General features: G+C 37.4%; 1 protein-coding gene across 2 annotated transcripts; it reads right to left on the reverse strand.

Moving 5' to 3' along the window:
* Positions 1-1,545: 1,545 nt before the first annotated feature.
* csk (C-terminal Src kinase) lies at positions 1,546-24,816 on the reverse strand. Of its 2 annotated transcripts, none has more exons than XM_057330256.1 (13): positions 24,344-24,816; positions 13,431-13,562; positions 13,147-13,260; positions 12,895-13,007; positions 10,954-11,173; positions 7,062-7,155; positions 6,890-6,955; positions 6,648-6,747; positions 6,444-6,534; positions 6,265-6,338; positions 4,814-5,009; positions 4,614-4,700; positions 1,546-4,343 (listed from the first exon to the last, which is right to left on the reverse strand). In XM_057330256.1, exons 2-13 carry the CDS (start codon positions 13,464-13,466, stop codon positions 4,161-4,163), a joined length of 1,374 nt encoding a protein of 457 aa, XP_057186239.1. In that variant the 5' UTR covers positions 13,467-13,562; positions 24,344-24,816; the 3' UTR covers positions 1,546-4,160. The 2 variants fall into 2 exon arrangements, with proteins under 2 accessions (XP_057186239.1, XP_057186240.1); XM_057330257.1 differs by having other exon boundaries at positions 13,452-13,562; positions 24,344-24,815.
* Between the last annotated feature and the right edge of the window lie 212 nt (positions 24,817-25,028).

Here is a 25,028-nt window from a genome sequence, read left to right on the forward strand (position 1 = left end):
TTCCAACTGTTTTCAGATGGTAATTTCTCAGATAAAACGAGACTTTATTCAGAGACACAACGCTGCATGCATTATCATATATGTTTAAAACATGACCAGCTGCGTGTTGGTTTGTCATAATTTGTCCAGGGAAGAATAGAGAAGATTATATCGCATTGCATTTGGTGTCCATATACTGTAAAATTCAGTTTAATTCACTGTTAAAAATACTGTGATGATGTTTCAGGCTTTATGGAATGTGAGATTGGTGTGTTTTACAGTTTTGAACTGTATATTACACTAAATTATGTAATTGATATCTGCTTTGCAACACAATATATAAAACCAAACATCTCATAATTAATTAACTTAATGAAAATAAGCAGCAATTTAAATATGCACAAATATAATTTGATGTAATGTACCACAGGGACTTCTGGGAACATCTTTCTGTTCTTCTATATTAATATTAAATGATTTGTATTTAAAAAAACAAACAATCATAGACAACCATCTATGGGCAGATTATTTTCTAACCCACGTATGACTTCACCTTTCACAGAACTTTTGTTGTGTATGAAGTTCAGTGATTCTTCAAATAAAGGCCAGTGCATAGAAAGCCGCAGGTCTCATCTTGCCAGAGGCAAGACACTTTAAAGTGCACATACTGCTCTCCACTCAGCTATAACTCTTACTTATTATACACAAGTACCCTTTACACGTACACAGTATCGTACATGTGCTCATTCCTCCAGCAAGCACGTTTCTGGCCAAAGAATGCACAAAATTTGCAAATGTGTGTTGTATAGTAGTCAGGCATGTGAGCATCTTGATTCCCCTTCTGTTCCTGCTGATTGGGATTTACACTGGCATTGGAGTTCCCTTAGGCTCGGCGTGGGTGAACTCCGGATCTGAGCCCAAATGTCATAGGAGAGATGTAAATGGGGGCTGACGAGCACTGCGCCACGCATCTGAACTTACAGCTTGAGGAACTTTGATATTTTCGAGAATTAAACTTAGCATGTCAGATAATGTTGCTCTCGGTCCTTCGGGGAAACACGTACGTTCTGTGCATCACGGAGATTAAAGACTGTAGTCATGAAACTTACTCTGCTATTATACGTGGTTTTCTGTATTTATAGCTAAAAACTTCCATCCCTAAACTTTCATTGGTTGGACCAAGAGACAGGAGGAGAAATTTGACATACTGCAGGCTAATGAGCTGTTATTATATCCATCCATCCATCTTGCTTAATTTGAGGTCAAAACACATATGGGATAGTTTTCTTAAAACAAAATGGCTGAATCAGACCCTTCTTACTGTCCCTTGGCGATGTCTGCCAAATAGGCCGCAGAACAACAGAGCAAACTGTGACACATGCATGGTGACATCCACAGTCAAGCAGTCTGGCGTGAAGCACACAGGACGCCTGGAGGAAACTGAAGTCCTATCTCCCTGACTTACCTCATGCTTCCTTGTTAAACAAGCAAAATTGAGGGATCATTAAGTTCTAAAAGCTTACTTTAAATGGGAAATACTACAGGTGAATAGGCGGAATTGTTTGTTTGTTATTTTATTTTACATTCAAAACATCCAAATTAGGCATAGTTTGGATAAAACATCATTTAAATGCATTAACATAAATGCATACACTCTGTATTTCACAAAAAAACGTTGTACGAGTTTGCGTAAAGCCCCGTTCACACAATGGGAGCTTATGGCGACTTCCATCAACACTAGCAACAGTAGCCTGGTTTCTATTACAGATTTGCACAAAACTTTGCGAAATGAGGTTGTTTTAATTAACCATTGTTATGCAACTAAAACGTCATTCGAAAAATTATGGTGATGGATGTTAGTGGTTTAACGTATATCGCAGGCACCAGCCTAGTGCTTCTAGACATCCTGCGAAGTGGTCCATATTCATTTTTGCACAATTTACGTATTTCCACCGGGCGTCATTCAATTCACAATTTTAATTTGCGCAAATTGAAGGGTAACAGAAATGCAGCTATAGTGACCATTGGAGCTGGAAAGTGTGATGTCACGCAACATGACAAAGTTGAGAGAAGTTCAACTTTTTATGTAAATGATTTAAGAGTGACTGCTAATGGGGGTAAAGCAGTGAAGATCATGTCATCTCTCACTCATCATTCACTCTCATGGACGATTATACATTTGTTTATAACAGTTAGTAGGACAAAATAAGAATGCGTCCTAACGACTATAAAAAGAGAAATTTTCATTTTGGGGGAACTGTCCCTTTAAGAAAATGCCAAATAAATTCTCTATACTATAGCAGGTGTAAAAAGACTACAAAATGTCCTTGTTTTTTTACAACCTGCTTTCATTTTAGACCCGAGATGGATTCACCTTGGCTGAAAACCACAAACACAGCATTTCAATGGTTTCAGTTTCCATCTAGCCAAACAGTCATGATTCACCTTCATATCATGTTGCTGATAAGAGACCAGAAATATGGCATTCTATAAATAGACCAGAAAATGATACCATGCTATTCTGTTCAAGGTGCATGTGATGGGATTTGCACACAAACAGCACATCTTAGGGTATTGGTATTATTATTACCTTTGAACAAAGTCACATCTAAACATTATGGCGAGCATCCATCATGACCGTTTGGGTCACTGCGAAATGAGCAGACGCTTGCACAGATGATGTGTTTTCTCTCTGGGGATGTTTAGAGTTTCCTTGACTGACCTTTGAGGGACCATTAACGTAAAAGACACATTTAAAGGGATAGTTCACCTAAAATATTTGAACTGTTGGGTCATTATTTACTCACACTTATGATGCTTCAAATGTTTCAAATGGATGTTATGGTTTTCTGTCCACTTTTAATTGGATGGAGAATATTTCATATCTGCTTTTATGCTCCAGGGAAGAAAGTCACACAGGAGTTGACTAACACGAGCATGACTATTTGTTTTTCTGCTTGAGTGAACTATCACTTTAAGGACACATTTTAAACAAAGAAAACATGTTTTTCCAGCCATTTTATTAATTTTTTGTTGTCGTTTACCTTTTGTTTTTATCAAACTGCTTTAGTGGAATGATCTGAAATATGGCAGCAAAGAAAATATCAAAAGCACTGAGTAAAATCAAGGCTTGTAACACAGCATGCACAGACCTTGGAAACAAACATCTTAACATATATTTCAGTTCTGTATGTTTCGTCTTTTTTTTTCAAGATTTTTAAATAGACAATCCCATCAAAGCTCTATTAAAAGGCAACCTGTGGCCTGGAACTTTCACAATGCTTCCTAACCAGGCACATCACGACAAGTAATTTGTCTTACAGTAAAGATGCTGTGCAGCACTAAAGATTCACAACCAGTCTGAACATATGTCTAATACCATTATGTGTAAAATTATGCAGTGGAATATTGAACCAATTAGATTGCATTATGGAACGGGGAAAGTGGCAAAATGTCCTGCCGGTCATCACCAGATAAGGTCACATCTGGTCAGGGCAAAAAAAGGGTTTGGGAAGATAAGCAAGTTTAAATCCAAGAGCTTTTTAACAATGCATTGCTAAAGAAATTAAAACAACACACTTAAGACAGACTTCTGTGGTGTAAAGGCACAATGACAGACTTCATACCTTACGTTATTTCCATTCAGCTACCCCTCAAGATGTACATGTTTTTTGAACTTTACAATGTCCAGCTTGATCTCACATCTTAAAGTTAAGATGATCATACAGTCTATTTAAAAGCAAAATATTATATTTTGATAATTGTCATTACGGTAGGTACCTGATGTCTATTTAGGATGTATTCATATGTAGATATCCATTTGTTTCATTATAATAATTTTATACTGAATTTCTGTTTGACTGTTAAACACTCAAGATTTAGGGACTAAATGAAATGACAGCAGGTGCACACCCATCAGCAGTCCACATCGTGAAAGCATATGAAGAAGATATCAGAGGAGGCTGTGTCTTATCAATCAAACGTTCAGAGAAGGCCAGCCTCCTCAATAAAAATAGAAAAAAGCCATGAAAAAAAAATAAAACAAATGTGCACGCAAAATAAATTTCCGCTCATGTTTTTCAAGTACACTGGTTAAGAGTAGATTTTGGTCAGATTGTATGAGGATGGTCCCGTGGGAGCAGATGGGATGTTAGATCTTGCCTCTCTCCGTTGATCTGCCTTCATCGGTAGAGCTCATTGGCTATGATATTTTGCAGTTGCTCTCTCAGGTTTCTGAAGCTGGGCCGCACCACTGCGTCCAGAGTCCAGCACTGCTTCATGATGTCGTACACCACTGGCGGGCAGCCGTCCGGGGAGTCCATTTTATAACCCTGTTCTACACGTGGAACCACGTCCTTCAGAGGCTGTAAGAGGAGGAAAAATGAGAGGGAAAAAATGTGTTGAAGTAACTAACAGTGCCCTCTAGTGGAATTTGTGTTGAAAAGAATTCATGAATCAGAAACAATATGCGCATGCATGCATTATTAATGAATAATTTTTTTATTTTTATTTAAATCATTCAAATAAAATTTGCTTCATTTTAAAATATTGTAAAATATTTCATGAATCAGAAACAATATGTGCATACATTATTAATGAATAATGATAATAAGTCACATAATAAAGTGACTTACAATTCTTGGATATGGTACCCGACCAAAGGAGTAGATCTCCCACAGTAAGATGCCATAGCTCCAAACGTCTGATTTAGTGGAAAACTTCTGTTTATCAGACAGACATGCAGGAAAGACAAGGAGAAATTTAAATGCATCCATTAAAATCAAATCCTTTCGTGTCCCTGTTTAAACATGCAAATGAAAAGCAGACAATCTACCTTTTCTCTTAAGGCCTCAGGTGAAGTCCATTTAACTGGAAGTTTGGCTGTGTCTTGAGTAGATGACGCTTCCTTGGTGAGGCCAAAATCACTCACTTTAGCCATGTTGTCTTCAGATACTAGAACATTACGAGCGGCCAGATCCCTATGTACGAAGTTATTAGCCTCTAGATATTCCATCGCCTTGCACACGTCCCTAAAAAGAAAAAAGAAAGTTATAAATTGTAATTAAGGCTGTCAACGTAAACGTCTGGTGTATTCAGTCACGGGCTAAAGGCTGCATCAGTGAATCTCTGTCAGACAGCGCACCAGTATCAAGTTCTCTAAAATCCTAAATAAATGCGAAGAGTTGTGAAAATGGGAAAGGGCGTCAGATCTGCGTAGAGCGGCAGCTCTTAAAGGGGCCGCGTTCTTAAACCTGCTGCTGTGACTCTTGTCACTAATGTTAATCAAGGAACAAAAGAAAAGAGGAATTCAATTTTGTAGCCTTAATTCTGTATTTAATGTAAAATTTAGCATTAAGGACTGTAAAGAGTTAAGACTTAATTCAATTTCTGTACATTTCCTACCTGTTAGACATGAGAGCTCTCAGTTATACTGTACTTCAATGTTAAATGGCTATAATTAATGTTAAAATAAAGGGAAAATAATCAATTTAATGGAGACATCAGTTGCCGTACTTATCAGAATGTTGGCTTTCATTCATAAAATGATGCTGTTAAAGAAATCTGTTGTTTCTGCATTAATGTGGAGATTAAATATGAAATTATTTCACAGCACTAATTATAATGTTAATATATCTCATGCAATCATTAACTTGCTTACCTTAATGAATCATTAATCTTGACTTAGTAAATGAAATATTCTATCAATTATAGATGGTTTTCAGTTTTATTAATTTTTCATTCAGTTTTATTAATATTTTGAATGAGCTTTTATTTTATTATTTTAATGTTAATTTAAGTTACATTTTTAGCAATATTCTTATTTATATGCTTATTTTGGTATGTTGCTGTATATGTTTAGCGCCTCACGTTTATTGGTGAAGCAACATTTCCAAGTTTTTTCAAATAATATTTAGGCCAAAATTTGATTATAATATATTATTCATATATATATACAGCCGCGGAAAAAAATTAAGAGACCATTTCTCATATTTTCAAATGTACTATTTATAGGTAGGTATGTATTCAGGTAAAATGATAATTATTGTTTCATTCTGTAAACTACTACCAAATTACAAATAAAATTTCTATTTGCATTTATTTGCAGAAAATGACTGGACTGGAATGGCCACAATACATCAAGAAATGCTGATTTGAAACGTAAATTTGGAAGCTGTATATTTCCGCAGCTGTATATGATTATATATTATTTTATTCAATTAACAGAAATGTTTTAATTGCTTTAGTAAACAATAATAACCTTGATGAGGACAAAGCAAAACTCACATGGAGAAATTAATGAGACGATCTCCACCAATAACACTGCGCCCCCTCGAGCGCAGATAGTCCACTAGACTGCCCTGAAGAGACCAAAAATGAGTCAAATTAAATATTTAAAGTATATAAGTAAATATTCATATTTGAAAATGTTAAATGCGTCATCTGTGTGAAATTATTGTACAGACCTTGGCCATATACTCAGTGACGATGTACAGACTTCCCTTCTCCTCCACGATCACACCCAGCAGCTGTACCAGATTATTATGCCGTAACTGCCTGTATGCAACAACAAGTGAATAATAAATCTCTTTTTTCCTCTTGGATGTACAGTTGTTTTTCTACAGTTGTCTTGGTGACAGTGATGAATCGATTATTAAAGGAGGACGTACGTCATGACTGAAGCCTCAGCGACGAAGGCTTGCGCCGTGGCGTCATGTTTGATACACTTCACTGCTACTCTTTGGCCTCTGTACTCTCCAACCATCACATCTGAGAGCCGTAACACAGAGGTTTTATAATCCATCATCAGTAAACAGTTTGTTGTTAACAACAACAACAGTTGGCAATAATCAAAGTCAAGCAGAAGAACACTTTTCACGCCTTTCCCAGTGGACATTAAAAATAATCTCACCTCCAAACTCTCCCTTTCCAATCGACTGGAGAAGCTTCAATTCTTTCCTAGACATAGCCCAGCCACCTGCAGGGAAGAAAATGTAATTCAACCAAATGCTTGCTTACATGTCTTGCTAAATAAAAAAACACAATTTGAGAGAAGTGAAGAGGGGTTTAAAGAATGGCCTTACTTCTTGAGAATTCATCTTGGGCTGCCACGGTCCCTTCCATGAGTTTAGGTTTGATGAGTCTGGTACACAGTCCATCTGCATCTTTAGTGTAGTGCTGTTGAAACAGATAAAAAGCATAAACAAAAATTAATATACATTAATTTGGTGGTAGGTGCTTTCACAAATATACACATATCAGGCATATTTACATTTATTCAGAAAAATATTATCTGAACAGACAGTACCATCAGACATGCGCCTGTGTTTTGCTTATAAAAAATTAACATGAATATCAATAAAATAATTATATTTTATTGTATATTGACTGTATTAAATTGCATTCAAACTACTCAACAGTTATTGATTCTTTGCGGAGGTCTACCGGAAGTCACGTTTGGGCCACATAACGTTTATGTTGTTGCCGCTGAAACCGTCTTATCCAATAAATGCATACAAAATGCAAAGGCAAGATAAAACCAAGAGTCTTAAACTGAAATGTCTTAAACTGCGATAAAACAGCTCATTTCCCCACTAATAAAAGCACAAGTGACGCAGTGAGCAGCATACGCCAGCAGATGTCGCTGTAGTTTATGTATACCGTATTAAATCCAACTCATTCTGTTTAACACATTCTGTCACTATTAAAGCGTTAAACTACAATGTTTTGTGACGCTGGGTGTTACAATCGTTTAACTAGACTGCGAGATAATACTGGCCCATAATTGTGACGTATCGATTCAAATGGTGAAATGATCTGTAACGTGCGCGCGTTTCCTCTTTGTGACTTCCTTCTCATCAACTGTTCCAGGAACTGCAGCGGCGCGAGTCTGTATGCGCGCGCACGCGAGCCCGCCGCGCTGCGACCTGAGGGCGTTTTATTATAATAAGCGCTCAAAATAACAACATATTTGCATGAACGGACGGCAACTAACGCTTCAGTAATTCCTAGACTAACAGATGACATTTAAAGGGACAGTTCACCCGAAAATGAAAATTCTGTCATCATTTGCAAACCTGTATAAATGTATTTGTTCCGATGAACACAGAGAAAGATATTTGGAAGAATGTTAAAATGCAGTTCTGGGACATCATCCACTACCATAGTAGGAAAAAAAATGTGTTTGTTTGTTTGTTCTGTTGAACACAAAATGAGATATTTTGAGGATTTCAGGAAAACAAACAGTTCTGGGGCACCTTTGACTACCAATTAAGTTTTCCTCCTATGGTAGTCAATGATGTCCTGGAACTTAAAAAATTACTCAAATTCTTATAACTATCTTTTTCTGTGTTCATCAGAACAAAGTAATTCATACAGGTAAGGGTGAGTAAATGACGACAGAATTTTCATTTTTGGGTGAACTATCCCTTTAAGTTACGTAAATGAACAATGTGACCGTCAATGTAACTGTATTTCTTCCTTTTTGAGATTTCCTTCTCATTCACTTCGCATTAACCATTTTAATTATGGTTTTACTACAGTAACCATAGTTTAAATAGGTATTTGTAGCCACTCCACCGAAAAACATGGTTACCACACTTTCACTATAATAAAACCATGGTACGTTTTTCTAAGAGACTGACAGAGTCTCATGAGATGAGCTCTAATCTAATGTTCATAATGAGACAGAGCAGACAACCCAGAGCTGCAATGTGCAGCCTTGCAAGCAAAAGCTAACATTCATATGACCGTGGACTGACAATATCATTGTATAACATACAAATGAGAACATAATGGTTTCTGATGTGGTAATTTAATCATTTGGTTGAGGATAATGACTTATTGTAGACTGTTGAATTTGTATCTAATTCTTTTGAAAGAGCACTGTTTAGCTGTGTCTATAAGGGTACGTGCGGGAGAGCGAGAGAAAGCCAAAATTACACAGAAGAATGTGTGGAATTCTGTAATAGAGTCCATTATAGAAAGGGTAAAGAGATGTTTAAGAAACCAAGATTCGGCTGACCACCAAATCCTATGTGTCTAAACCCAATCTAGAATTATGAGAATAGAAACATTATAAAATGTTAACATTAAAACTCCAAGCTTCAAGATAAGAAAAAGCATTATAATGTATAACATATATCACTAAAATTTTCTGGGGCAGTAGACCAAGAGTCTTAAAATCCCTCTTTAATGAAGGAAAAGCAACATGTCAGTCATGTGTGTACAACAGACATCCGGGAAATACATATCCAATACATGTTATTGAGTCTAAAACAAAAGTTGGCCTTTTATAGTCATTTTGTTGTATAGTGGGAAAGGATTCTATCATAATTAATTTACTCTTGTGTCATTCAAAACCTATGTATGACTTTTTCCTTTGTGAATACAAAAGAAGATATTTTGAGAAATGTCTCAGTGGTTTTGTGTCCAGTCCACACAAGGAAAGTCAACGGGGGCCGATGCGTTTTGGTTACCAACGTTCTTCAAAATATCTTCTTTTGTCTTCTGCAGAAGAAAGTCATATAGGTTTGGAATGATGGGTGAGTAAATCATGAAAGCATTTTCATTTTAATGACTATTTTTATGTATGCATCTTATGTAGAATCTTGAATGATTGTGACTTCAAGAGTACAGCGAAAGACATTTTATAAAAAAAGAAGTTCAGACTAACACACACACACACATTTCATTAAAACGCTAACTTCACCTTATGGCTTTTGTTCACTCATGTCACATCCTCCAACAACCCTGGACTGAACCTTTAACCCGACAGCACAAGGTGTAGCGTGTGTGAAATTATTTCCTGGAGTCTATGGTAAACGCTTGCTCCATCGCTCTGGCCAGCGCGTCTGATGTGGACTTCCTGTTATGTCTATTTTTAACACTGTGTGTGGTGATCAATTTGAAAATGTTGACGGAGGCAGTAAAAGCACTAACAGGAAGGAGCTTGGCAGTTTCATAACATGCTCTGCAGACTTTGTGTGCTTGGGATTTGTATATCTAGTAAATTCAGTAGTTATGTTTTTCTACCACACTTATAAAAATTCACAAGAATATGAAATTGATAAAAAAAATACTGTTGTTATTATTATTTTATTATGGAAAATGAGACATAAATATATGATATATACTGTATATACTAAAGTTTTGACAGTTTAGGGTCACGATTGACTAAAGTTTCTAGTGATCCAAAAAACCCTTTTATCAAAATGATCCAACTAAAAGCAAATTTCTAAAAGTTTTAAATTAGATCAACAAATGTTGTGCAAACATTAATTTTTTTTATAAAAAAACAACATTTTTTTAAAAATGTTTTTTTAGTGGATGACGAGTAAAATAGCAGCCAATAAGCTAATAATATATGGGAACTCCTTTAATACCGTTTAAAAAGCATCTCAAGGAAATACCTCAAGACACCAATGTGGAATATAAATACATACTGTCAAAATATCAGACTTTCTCTACACAATTATCACAAAATTCATATGTACTTTTGTCTATAAATGTAATTGTGTGTATTTTTTGCAAATGAATCTCACTCAAAATACGAGTGTAGGTGGGCAGAGATTGTAACCATTGTGGCTCTTATTAAGGCAAAACGTCATACGTACTATTAACAATATCAATAGTCACAGTTATTGACGATACCGGTATACTGTGACACCCATGGCTGGAAATGGGGGGATGCGGAGGGACAAATTCAAGGTAGTGAATTTCAAGGTGGGATGGAGGTCCACCTCAAAATGTAGAGGATTTCCATCTTTAATGCATGAAATGGCCTCCAAACGCTTTGCATATTTCATACAGAAATCTAGTGGCATTTTTTGCTTCTACGGTTTTAAAATAAAAGTTATGTCCCTAACTACAGTCCCCCCAACGAATCTCTGCCATTCCCAGCACTACCGAGTACCGACACTCCTAATGCATACACTATATAAGGTCTTGCAGCAAGTGATAAACAGCAACTCTCACCTCCATGAGCTGCATGAGGTTATCAAAAAACTCCTCCTCATCAATGGACAGTTTGCCGTTGTGGTAGATAATGCGGTAATGCTCCACCTTGCCGTCGCAGCTGACGCACAGCGTGTAGTCGCCGGGGTAGTTTGTGCTCTCACGCACCAGGAAGAGGCCTGTCTCCGGGGGATAGAGGAGCCTTTCTGCCTGCTCACGTGTGATCTTTCCATGAAACCATCTGAAGTGACCACAGATAAAGAAGATGTGTTCACCATATCAATTATTCAGAAATGATTTTAATGATAAAAGCACATCTTAAAGGGATAGTTAACCAAAAAAAGAAAAATACTACGAGTTTACTCGCATTTGTAGTTTTAAAAACACATGACCTCAGCCTCATTGCAATGAAAATGAATGGTGACTGAGGCTGTCCGCCCCTCGCATTCTGCATTATATTCTTGTGTGTTAGCGAAAGAAAGTCATTCTGGTTTGGAACAACATGAGTGAGTCAAGACCAGACGTTTTTAGTTTTGGGTGAACGGTCCCTTTAAGTACCATCAAAACACATCAAAATTTGCTTTAATAACACATATAGCATTGTATTGTGTTTAGTTTATACTTAGTACATAGCATAACAATAGAGGGGGGTATTCTTTGAGAAACTGCGATTCAAACCGTATAAAGCACACGACTGAGAAAATAGGCAAAATTACAGGCTTCCAAAAAGAGCACTGGGCTCGCCTGGCCTTTCTGTGGCTTCCCTGGCATGACAACCATCCAATCTGTATCTCTCAATTACCCTCACATATACATCTAAAATAAACCAAACCCGCGCGTGTACAAAAGGCCAGACGGCACAAAATTACCACAGCTGAAATCTTCTATTCTACACTTCAAGATCTCGTGCATCATGTCAGCATTGGATTCAGACCTCACAATCAACGCTGCGCTTGTGCTGAATGATAAAGATGCAAACCTTCTCTTTGCCATGCTAAATAAAACGGCGATAATGTAATTGAGACGCCTGCGTCATCATTTCTATTGTTCCTTCTAAAAGCAGGCAGTAATTGAAGAACATCACGTGCTCTCTTACAAGCAAAAGAGCAATGGTGATGCGCGCTTCTGGCTTTTGCATATCAGATACCCAGAGACAGACTTTTTCCACTTCCTTTATTCATCTGTGGGCTGCAGATTTCTCCTATTTTAGACAGCCGGCCTCTTAAAGGCCGATTCAAATGAGTGCTGGGGTCACTGTGGTTGATAGGAGGATATTTGTGTATTATTATAGATATAGAAGATGATCTACGATAGTGTGAGTGATACCTTCTAAATATAGCGCTGTTATGTTTGTATGTACAAAACTGTAACAAACAGTCTAAAAGCATGCGGAGACCAGATAAAGGTCCATTTATAGACAGATATGCAATATAATATACATAACTATGTCTTCAGAGGTGCATAAAGATCTTACATAATGAAGCGTTATGTTTTTATTTTCTTACAATGAGCTATTTCTATCTACACACACCGCGGGTCTCCTTACATGGAATTCTCCATGTTGTTTCTACAGTAGCCCTACGGACAAACTGCTCTACAGAGCGTTTTCGTAAATACGTTATCTCCATCAGCAAAAAAGCAAAAACATGACATCTTAGTGTGTCAGCCACCGTAGTGCTTCAAATGGGAAAGGAGGAGTGAGCCGTTGGTTGCAATTGCAATTTTTTTAGCTTTCCTGTAGCTCAGTGGTTAGAGCATGGCGCTAGCAACACCAAGGTCATGGGTTCGATCTCAGGGGATTGCGCATACTGTAGTCAGAAACAAAAATGTATAGTACAATGCAATGTAAGTCGCTTTGGATAAAAGCGTCTGCCAAATGCATAAATGTAATATGTATGTAATGCCGCTAAATTTCATTCACTGGACCTTTATTTGCAAACTCGAATGAACTGGGGTACTTACGGCATAAGACTCAGTTTTCCCCCCGACTTCACACCTTCTCTTTTCTGAACATAGTTTGCTGGTATGGTCCCCTCTTGTCCTGCTGAGTTTTTTGCTTTGTACCAGTTTGGATCCTGAAAGAAAAACCATAAGCCCACAAACATTAAAATACTCTTAATCTACATACAGTATACCACGCCTTTGGTTGGTTTGTGAATTTCAGTATAATATTTGTTTTTTATATATTTGACAGGAAGTTCCTCAAAAATGTACCTTTGTGACTCCAATGATAGTAAGCACATCTCCTTTGCACATGGGTAAGTCCCGGTCTGTCGATCCCGGAAAGTTGTACCTGGCCACACACTCTGTGCCCGCAGGCCAGGTCGTCTGGGGGATGGAAATGTTTGAAAGCAAAATATGAGGAAAAGCCTTTGACCTCAAATCAAAACATCACAGTGAGGAAGTACTAAAATGACCATGAAGTTCATTCTGTTCTCGCTATGAGAACATAGGAAGCAGTTTAAAGGAATTGACATTTTATCCTGAAGCAAACTTACAATTGATGTCTCTTGCGTTACCTCAAAGGTAGACATAGCTGAGGGAAAGCCTCTCACTGCCGACCCGTTTCAACCCGTAACATCAGAACTGCGCCCTGTGGCGTACAGCTCCAGCCAAAACCGGCCAAATACCTGTTGACCACAAACAAGCATTTAGCAACAAAAAAAAACACAATTTCCAAATGCAGGTTTTTTTTTAAAGGAATTATTGTAACACTTACATGAGTTAATGCACAATAAACTAAGATGAACAAATTATTAATTGTACTTAACCAAGCAAAAATAAATAAAAGCTTAAAGAGTATGTCGCTCATTATTATTTAACAAATGTGTTGACAGAACAACATTAAACTAACAGTTAGTTAGCACTTAACTAACATTGAAAATTCTCAAAGAGGTTCACTAAAAATCAACTCTTTGAATGATAAACTAGAAGCCTATCAGCTCAGCAAAAGATCATGTTAAATTACACACACACACACACACACACACACACACACACACACACACACACACACACACACACACACACACACACACACACACACACACACACACACACACACACACACACACACACACACACACACACACACACACACACACACACACACACACACACACACACACACACACTTTCAAAGGGGAAGTGGCAGATCTAGATTTTCCGATGCTTTAGACAGGAAGAGCTGAGCAGAAAGCAGGGTTTGCAAAAAGCTTGTTAAATATTCAGTGTGAAAGGAAGGCAACAAATCCAGCACCCAACGAAGCCCTCAAATAGCATCATGTTCTGAAAAAACACACCACCGTAATAAAGCTAAATGTACCGTAGTTTCTTCCTGGCCAGTAATAAACATCTTCAATTACTCATGCGCTCTAATGGCCATTATTAGAGAATGCAAAATGAGGTCAGCCTACATAAAGTAGGGATGCACCGAAATGAAACTTCTTGGCCGAAGCCGAATAAAAATGAAACACTTGGCCAAAGGCCGAATACCGAACGTGTCTTTTCGTATTTCTTCTATTGATTTAGCCAATTGTTTCACTATCGCATAAATGGTCAAAATGTGCTTTTTATATTTGTCTTGCTTTTCAATATAATACAATATAACTTAAAATAAAATTGAGCAGAACAAGTAGGCTAAATAAATTTTAAAAAGCCTATATTAGGCCCATAACTGACTGCTGAAAGAATGTACTGTACTCTGTAAGCCTACAACAAAACACTTCATTAAAAAGTGTCATTCAACATTATAAGCTAAAAATATGAATAACAAAAGCTGTTGGATTATTATAGGCTACACTGCAAAATGATTTAAAGAAAAAAAACATCCATGCAAGCAATTCTGACTGACAACCATTTCAGTTCACGTCTCTCTTCCAAACTCCGCCAAATTTATTCAGCCATTTCACTTATTCGGCCGAACACCGACCATGCTTTTTTTGCTACTTTCGGACGAATATTTTTGGTTGCCGAACATACGGTGCATCACTAACATAAAGATAAATAAAGCAACACTGTTCTACAAAATACAGTATGACCAGAAGACCACTATCATAAAAAAAAGCTCAAGAATACCAAAAGCAGAAATGATTTTCATTTTCATGAGCAACTGACGTTTTTATAGCACTTTCCACAATGACAAGGTTTAGAAAGTGAGAGGTCTTTTGAACTTAAAATGACTGTTTGGCGTCCTTGTTGCGGAAATTTGGAACAACTTAACTGCTGGACAATTGTTCATAAGAATAAACTCCCACATACATCTGGAAGATGTACAAAACATATTTTTTTATTGTTTGCTCATTTGCAATACGTCTCTGAGACGTCTGCTGTCACATGTCATACAGACATCTAGAAGATGTTTATTATTTAGAATGTATGACTTCCCTTTCAAAGATGTTTAGCAGATGTTTTTACACAGCAGATGTTATGTAGATTTCCAGATCTTTAGCAGACATCGTACAGACGTACCTGTGTTGGGACTACACCTGAAAATCTGAACCTTGAGATAACGCCGTTCTTCAGAAATGACTACAGATCTCTAACATCAAAGCTTTAAAGTTACAATTCACTCAAAAATGTGAGACTACAATCCGCTTTGATCAGTGTATGTCATTGCAATAATTGCAATGTGGCAAAAAATGCTGAAAAACATGCAGAACTGCACATTAGTTATAAGAATTAACCTACAGCAAATGTGATATGGTCAATAACTTTAATTTTGGTCTGTTCATTACATAAAGCTATTGTAATAGGTAGGTATAATAGCATAGTTAGTGAAATATTACACTATTATATATTATATATAAAATAGTAATGTTTACTATATTTGTATTTTGTTTATTGCTTTTTGACTGCAAAAGCCCTGATCCCTATTTACTTCCATGTGAATCAGGGCTTGACATTAAGCATTGTCATGTGGTTGCCCTTCGGACAAATAAATTTGTAATTCACTTGTCCGAGTACAAAAACTATTGTCCAAAGATAATAAATTATATTTCATTTGAATTCTCTATATAATTGTTTCGGATTTAGATTGGTCAAGTTTGCTTCTAAGCATTTTAACTAGTGTCCGCTTTTGCCACCTGAATTTGGTTATAGGCCTACTCTCCGTGACTGCTATAAAACAAAGGTAAGCAGTAATTATTATTAGTGTTAAGGCTGTAAGTTAACTCTTTTTGCACATAGCACTGGTGCTACAGAGGTTTAAAGTTTGGTAGCACAGGCCAAATAGTAGGATCACAAGTATAAATCGTCTGTTGTCATCATTAAAAAAATATGCAAGTGCAGTTCATCATGAATAGGCAGGTAAATGACATTAATGTTACATACAGATGGATAAATTAGGGCCATATCATTTTTAGTTTACCTAAAATTCTGTGCTTTTCATATTTTACTTACAATAGTGGTATATTTGTCCACATAAATTACTGTAGTATACTGCAGTGAACTTTACTATAGTATACAGTGTTTATCAATTTACTACAAGGGCACTGCAATTTTCAATAGCAAATACTATAGTAGTACACTACAGTATTTTTGTCTGAGTGTTCAATTTAAAGGGACTTTTATTTTGATGGGTCTTCGGGAAGACGCTTGAGTTTTTGTGTTTGCCAATAGCTTAATCACTCAAACAGTAAAACGCTCGTGAAATAAACTCTCAGAGCAACTTTGGAGATGAAGTTCATGTGTTCATATCCTCATACAGAGCAGACGCAGATAAATCCTCGACCATCACTCGTGTTGTATGTTAAACTGTGCACATAATTCACTCAGACACGCAGATGACATTTAAATAACAGGATTCCGCGTCCGCATCTAGTTACATGGACTCAGTGCGGTGCGCCATTGATTATTGTCACACGCAAACAAGCACAACCACGACAAACGCACTTCACACAAACACGCAACTCTGTCTAATGCACCCATTCTTATTATTCTACATATATGTCGCACTGTTGTTGTTTTTTCGGGCAAGTAAAATTCTCTCTCACTTGACCATACAAAACATTCACTTGCGTTAATGTCGAGCCCTGTGAATAGCCAGCAACATTTCTCTGTTTTGTTTTTGTATTTTTTTAAGAAATTAAGTTTCTGTAACCTTAACACAAAGTCTGGCTATAAAATACTACTACTGCTATACTATTAGCAATTTAAGGCTACATTACATATAACAGCATCCAAAAACAAAATAGCTATTTGGCTATTGTTTGACATAACTATCCCTTCCTAAAAGATAGCTGATGTCACCTCAAAAGAAACGTCTTAATAACGTCTTTTAAAGCAATTTTTTTGGAATGACATAGTAAGATCAGAAGAACATTATTAAAACAGTAAATAGGGCACTTTTAATTTGGTGATGATGACAATATTGTTCCAGGTACAATAGCCAGAACCTGACTTTTTTTTTCACACTACTTGAATTTCAACCTGAATCAATCCTCCGTGCCTATTTTCATGCTTTCCTCAGAAGCGCGATGCATGCAAAACACTCATGAACTAGATGTTTTATGACACAGGGTGCCTTGACCTCAATAATATGTCAACCGACTCTTGCTGGCGCACTGATGCAAAACAGCTCTGGCTTAAAAAACGCGTAGCAAACCCTACAGTTACAGAATAATGTCACTTCCTGTCTGAGCTACAGAGTATAAAACAGTCTTCCTGTATTGGCATGCAGGCGTTAGTGGGCGATGAGCACTATAGGATGAAGTGGGCTGGCTAGAGCAGAAGATATGGCAAAAGGGGAGCCAACTACGGCGTAATACACAGAAGCCCTTACAACGAGGATATAAACACACTTCCCTTTAAAAACACAGCCTTCCTCCCATCTACCCTGACCACCTAATTTTATACTCCCTGCACAGGAATAACATGATTCATGAAAAGACAGGAAACCGATTGTCGTAGGGTCAAAATACTGTATTCTCATATGATTATTTCACATAATGCATAAGAAACGATACGGTATACAGAAAATATCTCAAGCTTGGATTCATTCAATAATTTGTCTGTTGTGTTGACACCAAGCTGTTGAAGTCAACCAGACAGTATTGAGTTCTCATTCAACCAAAACGCACACATATTCACTACACTGGCAGCACAAGAATGATGCAATCATGTGAAAAACCCTACATGAGCCCCAAATAAAAAAGCCGAATGCTGCCAATTCTGAACAACATCCAACCAGAAAAACTGCACAGCGAGAACTTGACATTTAGAAGGACGCGATCACCAATCAGAATCAATGAGCTTTAGTCTTTTCTGCGATCGGCAACAATTTCGGGGCGTGCCTTGGCAAATCCCTCGCTACAAATGATATCATTGTTTAGGGGAAAGCATCTACAGGGCGACGCCTAACATAAGAGGACTTTTCATTCCTCAAATCTGAGACAGACTTGTCATCTTTCAGAACGCAATCGTAGCAGACGCCCAGAGTCTGGCGGGTGACTCTGAATCCGGTCAGCTCTGGTGGCTATACAGATGATGGACTAAGGAAGTTCCAGAAGGTTTGGTGTAGAACCACTTCAATCCTAGTGCCTAAAAAAATCTCATTTGCACTTGCACATAGACATTGCTGAAGGTTTTTAACTGTACTTTCGCACAGAATTATCTTCACGAATGTGTCCCACCAGCTAATGAAACTAAAGCATCACCTTTGAATGTCACAGGAAACGTCTGAGGTTCTGTTTTATTTCGTCACGTTCAAAGAACAGCATGTGGAAGGCGAGACTCAGCAGGGGAGGCATGACAATCGCCTCCAGGCTATGTGAGGAACCAGGAAATTGACTTCAATGACTGAGAACAGAGTTGTGTTGTGCTTTGAGATAGAGAGAAAAATCCAGATCATAGACGCATCTACTTCACGCATATTAGATTGTTTAATAACCTTACTAGTAGTTGCAAAACACCCAGCACGGGTCAGTCTATGACCCTGCCGATTCAATTCAGACGAAATAATCGTAGAAAACAACTGATGGGATGCTTTTCATTTCTCCATTTCAAACATATATGGGGCATCTTTTAACGTGTTAACAATTTAATGAGTACAGTCAGTAAGCTTCGGGAGGGGCAGGGAGACATGCTCCATTTTTAGATCAGCTATAAAGCATTAATGCATCCCTGAGCGTGTATGTGCGAAAACGCTATAGGTAAAAGATGTAGCCTGAATGTTCAGTTCAGTTCAGTTTCTTTTTATTGTCCCGCTTAGGGGGAACTAGTTTTGCAGCAGCTGCATGATTAATAGTATTTTAATCGTGATGACGATTTATGCTTCCCGCAATTAACTGAGCATAATCGTTGTGATATTAATGTTTTAAAAGCAAGCACAAAACTTCCGATAAGGTCATAAAATCACCGCAACACTTGTATCTTTTATACTGCCACTTTACAGGAAATAAAAAGGCACAAAATATTTTCACTGAATTTTTACTATTTTAAAACTTTTTTCAAAACCCACAGAAAAACATTAAGGGTGACCAACAGTAATGATTTATATAAAAAACAAGAAATTAAAAATGGAGTAGCAAGGTTTCATTCCGAAGGTCACAAATTGTTCATTTTTGTGGTGGAGTGTTTAGATGATTTGAAACACGGTGTTGAAGAAGTTCAAAGGCAGCAGATTATAACATATTCATTGGCTGTAAAGTATAGGCCTAATAAACATGCTGAAGTGAAATTAAAAACCAAAGTTCCTAACTGACAAAATAATTGTGTTTATTAATTGTGATTAAAGGTTAGGGTTTATCATTTTACCCATAATCGTGCAGCCCTAATGTATGGACAACACAATAGGAATAAAAGTAATGTCATAATGATAATAATTATAACACACAAAAATTCCTATAACAGTATACCTAAGAAGAATTCATTAAACCAAGAGCCATTGAAACAAAGAACCCTATAAAACGTTTTGTTCTTCCTCCCAGCACCCTAAAACGGCACCCCGAAGGCAACAACTGTAATGCTTTATATAATGGATGGTCCCTATACCTTAAAATTGACTGTGCCTTATTTAAAACCTATCCATAATAGATATCAATAGGTTGAATTTGTGCCACTCCCTGCACTGTAAGTGTAGGGATAAAAGTGTATGGCAAATGTATAAATGCAAATGTCAATGTAGGTAAAGCTATGAACTTTCTACTATGCTAACATTTAGGAATGTAACAATACATAGATCGTGATTCAATACACTGTACTGTGTTCACAATTAAAGATGAGGTTACACACGCAGTTTCTGCCAATCTCATATTAATCTTAAGTACCTAAACAGTAGTATTGCATACTTTGTATCTTCGAAGAGTATTTAGTTTGATCAAATTTATAAAAGACAGATAAAGCTGTACGATTATTTCCGGAAAAAGACGAGCGCCTGGAGGCGTGCAGGGGGTAACTACATCACGAGCACATAATACAACATCACATTGATTCACTATAAGTTTGTGTTGTTTACATTATGCACGTACACACAAATTGCCAACAAAACACAACTTACCGCGTGCGGTTCATGTCTGGCATCTTTTAGCGCTGGGACCGCGCCATGTATCAGTTTCAAGAGAGATAGAGAGGAAAAAACTTTCCAAAACATGTACGAACGCTGGCGGAGTGAATCGAGCACAGAAATACTATGTCATATGTTCAACTCGTTTGTTGACAAGTTGACCATGTTAAGCCAGCACGTTTAACAGTGTAAAGACGTCAGAATGCATGAAATGGCATGTTACCTCAACTTTAAGATCACATTATACGCAGGTCACATGTTGGCAGCTCAACCAATGGGATGAAACAGACATCATATCATATAAAACCCCATATCATCTCAATAGCTCTAAGTTTTTTTGCATTACGATATGCGATACACTGATATGTTCATTACACCTCTAGTAATATTACATTTACTAGTATTAGTCTGAAGGTTATCTGGACAGATAATATAAATACACATTTGAACTGTTCAAATATTTTAAGCAGCATTATGGTATGCGCATCTGATCATTTTTACTGGGGCAAGATCTAACAAGTTTAGAGATTCTGACCTCAGGTGTTTCTCCCAGCCCTCTACATTCAGAACATGAAAGCGTAAAGACAAATATTTCATTGTATCTCTCACCATCCCGAAAGATAGAGACGAAACCAGTGCAAGCATCTTCTAGGTCGTGCTAACATGTCAACAAATCTGAAACTGCGTACAAGTTACAAGCAATCAGCACAATGCATCCATTTGAATTAACATCATCACATTTTGCCTTTTATAACAGAGGATCACAATGCACCACTCAGTTTCAGTGTATATTGGGTTTGAATGAGTCTTCAATTTAATTGCTGGAGGTCGTCAAGGTTACCGAATTGTTGTAATCGTAGGGGTTCCTACTGTTGCATGCAATAACGTTATTGGTGGGCGTACAGCATGCATGCATGACCACAAATGGAACTGATGGTAAAATAAGATAAGTCTTTTCATTTTCACAATGAATCAGTTTCTAGGCAACTACAAATAAATTGTACATAGCTGGACACATTCTCGCAGCAACAGAGATGTTCTCAATAACTATGGCAGGCCATTTATACTTTAGCACCAAGAAAATTCTCATGAATGTCATTAATATTCATGCGTCAAATTCCTCAGCGTTGGGAAACAAAGCATTCCTATGACAGGCACAAGGCAATGAAGATGGCTGGGGTGAACACTGCTTTCAATTCTGAGATATTACACAGATATGAAGACAGAATACGTCTCTTTAATAATAGGCATGCAAAATATATTGAAATGATCAAAATATCGCAAATGCACATATCGCAACGGTTTGCAATAACTGTATCATTTTAATACTTCAAAAAGTTATGGAACAGAAACACTGGGAAGACAGAAAAGGTGATGCATTTTTCCCCTTAAAGAAAGTGAAACATGTACGCTGGTTATGTAATTTCAGTTTTAAAATATACTTTAATGCAGTGGTTCTCAAACCTTTTCGTTGTAAGGTCCCCTTTGTGTTAAGTGCATCGCTTTGCGGCCCCCCATATAAAGACGTATAATCTTAAACTTAGAATTTTAATTAAACCAAAAACATTCAGTTATACAATGCTGGAACCTCAATTCGTTTGGTTGGTGGTGTCATTTTTCTGATGTTTGATTGCATAAAATCTATGATAAATTTCTATATTTCATAAAATGCCACAAAATCTGTGGCCCCCTGGATCCATCTTGGGGCCCCCAGTTTGAGAACCACCGCTTTAATGTCTCGTAATGGACTTTACAGACATACAGCATTATCGAATATATTGCCATAACATCTGATCTCCACTACATGGTTAACATCGCCCAGTTAGTTTACAATAACAATATTTCAAAATATCTGTTTATTGTGTTTTAATAAATAATTATATTGGTCAAAATCATCATTAATTTATTTCCTTTTTGATGAATCGCACTCAAAATGCAAGTTAAAAGAGGGAAAAAGAGTTTTGGAAAATTTTACTTCGGTGTTGAATTATTCACAATATTATAATATGTGAAGTATCAGCATGATATCGAAAATCTTGGTTTTGAGATCCCGATTATAGCCAATACCAATATATTGTGACACCTCTAATTGCATTGCACATGATATATCGCATTATTTATAAAGTCATCACACTTTTCTTCGATATCATGCAGTCCTACTTTATAACCAAATGTCCAAAATGTGAATTCCATTTGCAAAAATATACAAACTGATAATGACAATATCTGACATAACTAAAAATATTCCAAATACGACTACAAACCAGGACAGAAATGCAAATACACCTGAATGTATAACGACCTCAGTTAATGAGAGCCGCTCTGGGCGTTTGGGTACCTTATCATTAGCCTTTATAAGAGCTCGCTTTTATCGCCGTCTCCTGTTAGAAGGCCTTTTAAGTTTCATGCCAGCCAGCTCCATCTATCACCAGCTTGACCCTGCGAACTGTCTCCCCTCTGGCCAAAGTAGCTTCCACAAATTCCTTTGATGCTTAATTGGACTGCACCGTGCAATGGGTAAACCACCAGGACAGCAGGGAGTCAACAGGTCCACAATCATAAAAAAGAGCTCCTTAACCAAACTATTTGCATGAGTAATGTGAATATTCTGCAAAACATTTGCTTTCATATTTCACAGAATGCAGGATTGGAACAGTGGGAGATAAAATTACACTTTTAAAGTGAACTGTCCCTTTTAAATAATTTGAGAGTTCAGGACAGCAATGAAGGCGGTCAATATCATCTAAAGGATCCGGTCAGGAAGAGTTGGTTTTTAAATGGATCACTATTTCAGATTGGACAACTGCTACAGGAGAAAGATGCCGGTAAAACGTGCAGAAAACTGATGATCAACACAAGTTGTGCAGTACACCACAAAACCATTCTCTGCAAGAGGAAGGCACAGCGTTTCCAAAGCAGGGGAAACCCCATTGCAAATGACAGAGTACACCAACACACAAAAAACAGATTCTTCTTCAATTGGAATAGATACAGATTCCAGTTGGGAGATCTTTGCAGGCGTAAAAAAAAAGAAGTAGACAGCATCTATGAAACATCAAGTAAAGCTGATGTGTTTTTAGGCACCTGTAAAAGAGGAATGACTAAATAAGGGTATCAACTGTGTTATATATACACATGTATGTTGGCAATACAGAACTTTGTGCTTTAGCCGTCTGGTGAAAGTCTGCACCTTTTCAGAAGGAAGTGACCTTTGTATGTCAACCGTTGTAAACCCATCTCTTGTTCATTAATATTAATGAATCCAAAAGGAGCTCCTTATGTACAATATTGAACACCAGGATTTGAATATCCGCCCTTTTCTATTTAATACAATGTAAATCTCCAAGTTCTCATTTTTATCAAATCATAACTGAATTAGTTAGAAATAATGAAATGTTGCATTTAATGTTACCTCAGAGTCCAATAATGGCTCTGTGTTACAGTGCAAGTGCTGCAGAAAAAGGCGTAACTGGCCACGACCAACCTTCCACTTCAACGATTTTCTCAAACCCTTTAGCATCACACTTACTTTTAAAGAACAATGACAGCATAACAAACCAGCAATGGTGCTGGCAGTCAGACAAAAAACATCGCAGGTCCAAAGATGAAAAAGAACAATGGGTCTCAACCTAGAAATGCTCTCGTATGCATATTGCACCCGTGCTTTATTTTCAGTGCCGAAACATGATGGAGATCCAGAGGCATGTTTCGTCTCATTCAAGCATCAAGTGGCTCTTATTTAGACAGCTGTGAAACAGGCAGAGCCATTGCACTCCAAATCAATCCAATGCTCAGAAATACAATGCGTCCTTTCTTTAAAGGATTGAGCAAGCAACAAATAGCAAGAAAGTAAAATGGAAGAAGGGAGGTTAACATCAAGCTTACAGGCGGACATACAGAATACTATACCTGTTAACTGTAGATTCAACGAATGTCGTAAAGTTGGCGTTTTTGGATTGTCCACTTAGTCCATGTATGAATTCAATAAAGCATGCGGCTCAAACCCAGAATGCAGAGAGCTAACGTTATAGATGTGGTCGCCTACAGTCTATGGTCTTCCGAGACCTTTCCTCCAAACATTAATACAGACAAAAGATGAACGACTCGTGCATACAGATACAACCCCTAAACCGTTGAGGCAACGACGGATGTGTGCGCTTTTATTTTAAAAACACAGCGCGCGTACGGAAACGAACACTTCCACGACAAAAACACAACTGTTGCGGCGTATTGCTGTGTTCTTGACCAGTTAAAACGCCCAGTGCGAGCAGTTTTTAAGCGTTACGGACGCGCAGCACACCCAAGGGCTACAGCTGTCTTTAAAACACACACACACCGCACACAGGCCCTTGAAAAGGAAACGCATTTTTTCAGACAGCCTGTGTCTTTTACGCATGCGTCTTTATCAGTGCAACGTTACGTTCTGGTAGGTACGCGAATTTACGAATCGTACTATGGCGAGGACAACAGGCGTTTGAATATTACCACATTACGTGACGTTCAGCTTGCTGATTTGCGGAAAGGTAGGAAATGAATATTAATATTTTATTATTAACGAGGTTACGCGCATGATGGGTTTGGAGTTACCAAGCAA

This window comes from Triplophysa rosa, linkage group LG3 (assembly GCF_024868665.1).
Source record: "Triplophysa rosa linkage group LG3, Trosa_1v2, whole genome shotgun sequence".
NCBI lineage: Eukaryota > Metazoa > Chordata > Actinopteri > Cypriniformes > Nemacheilidae > Triplophysa > Triplophysa rosa.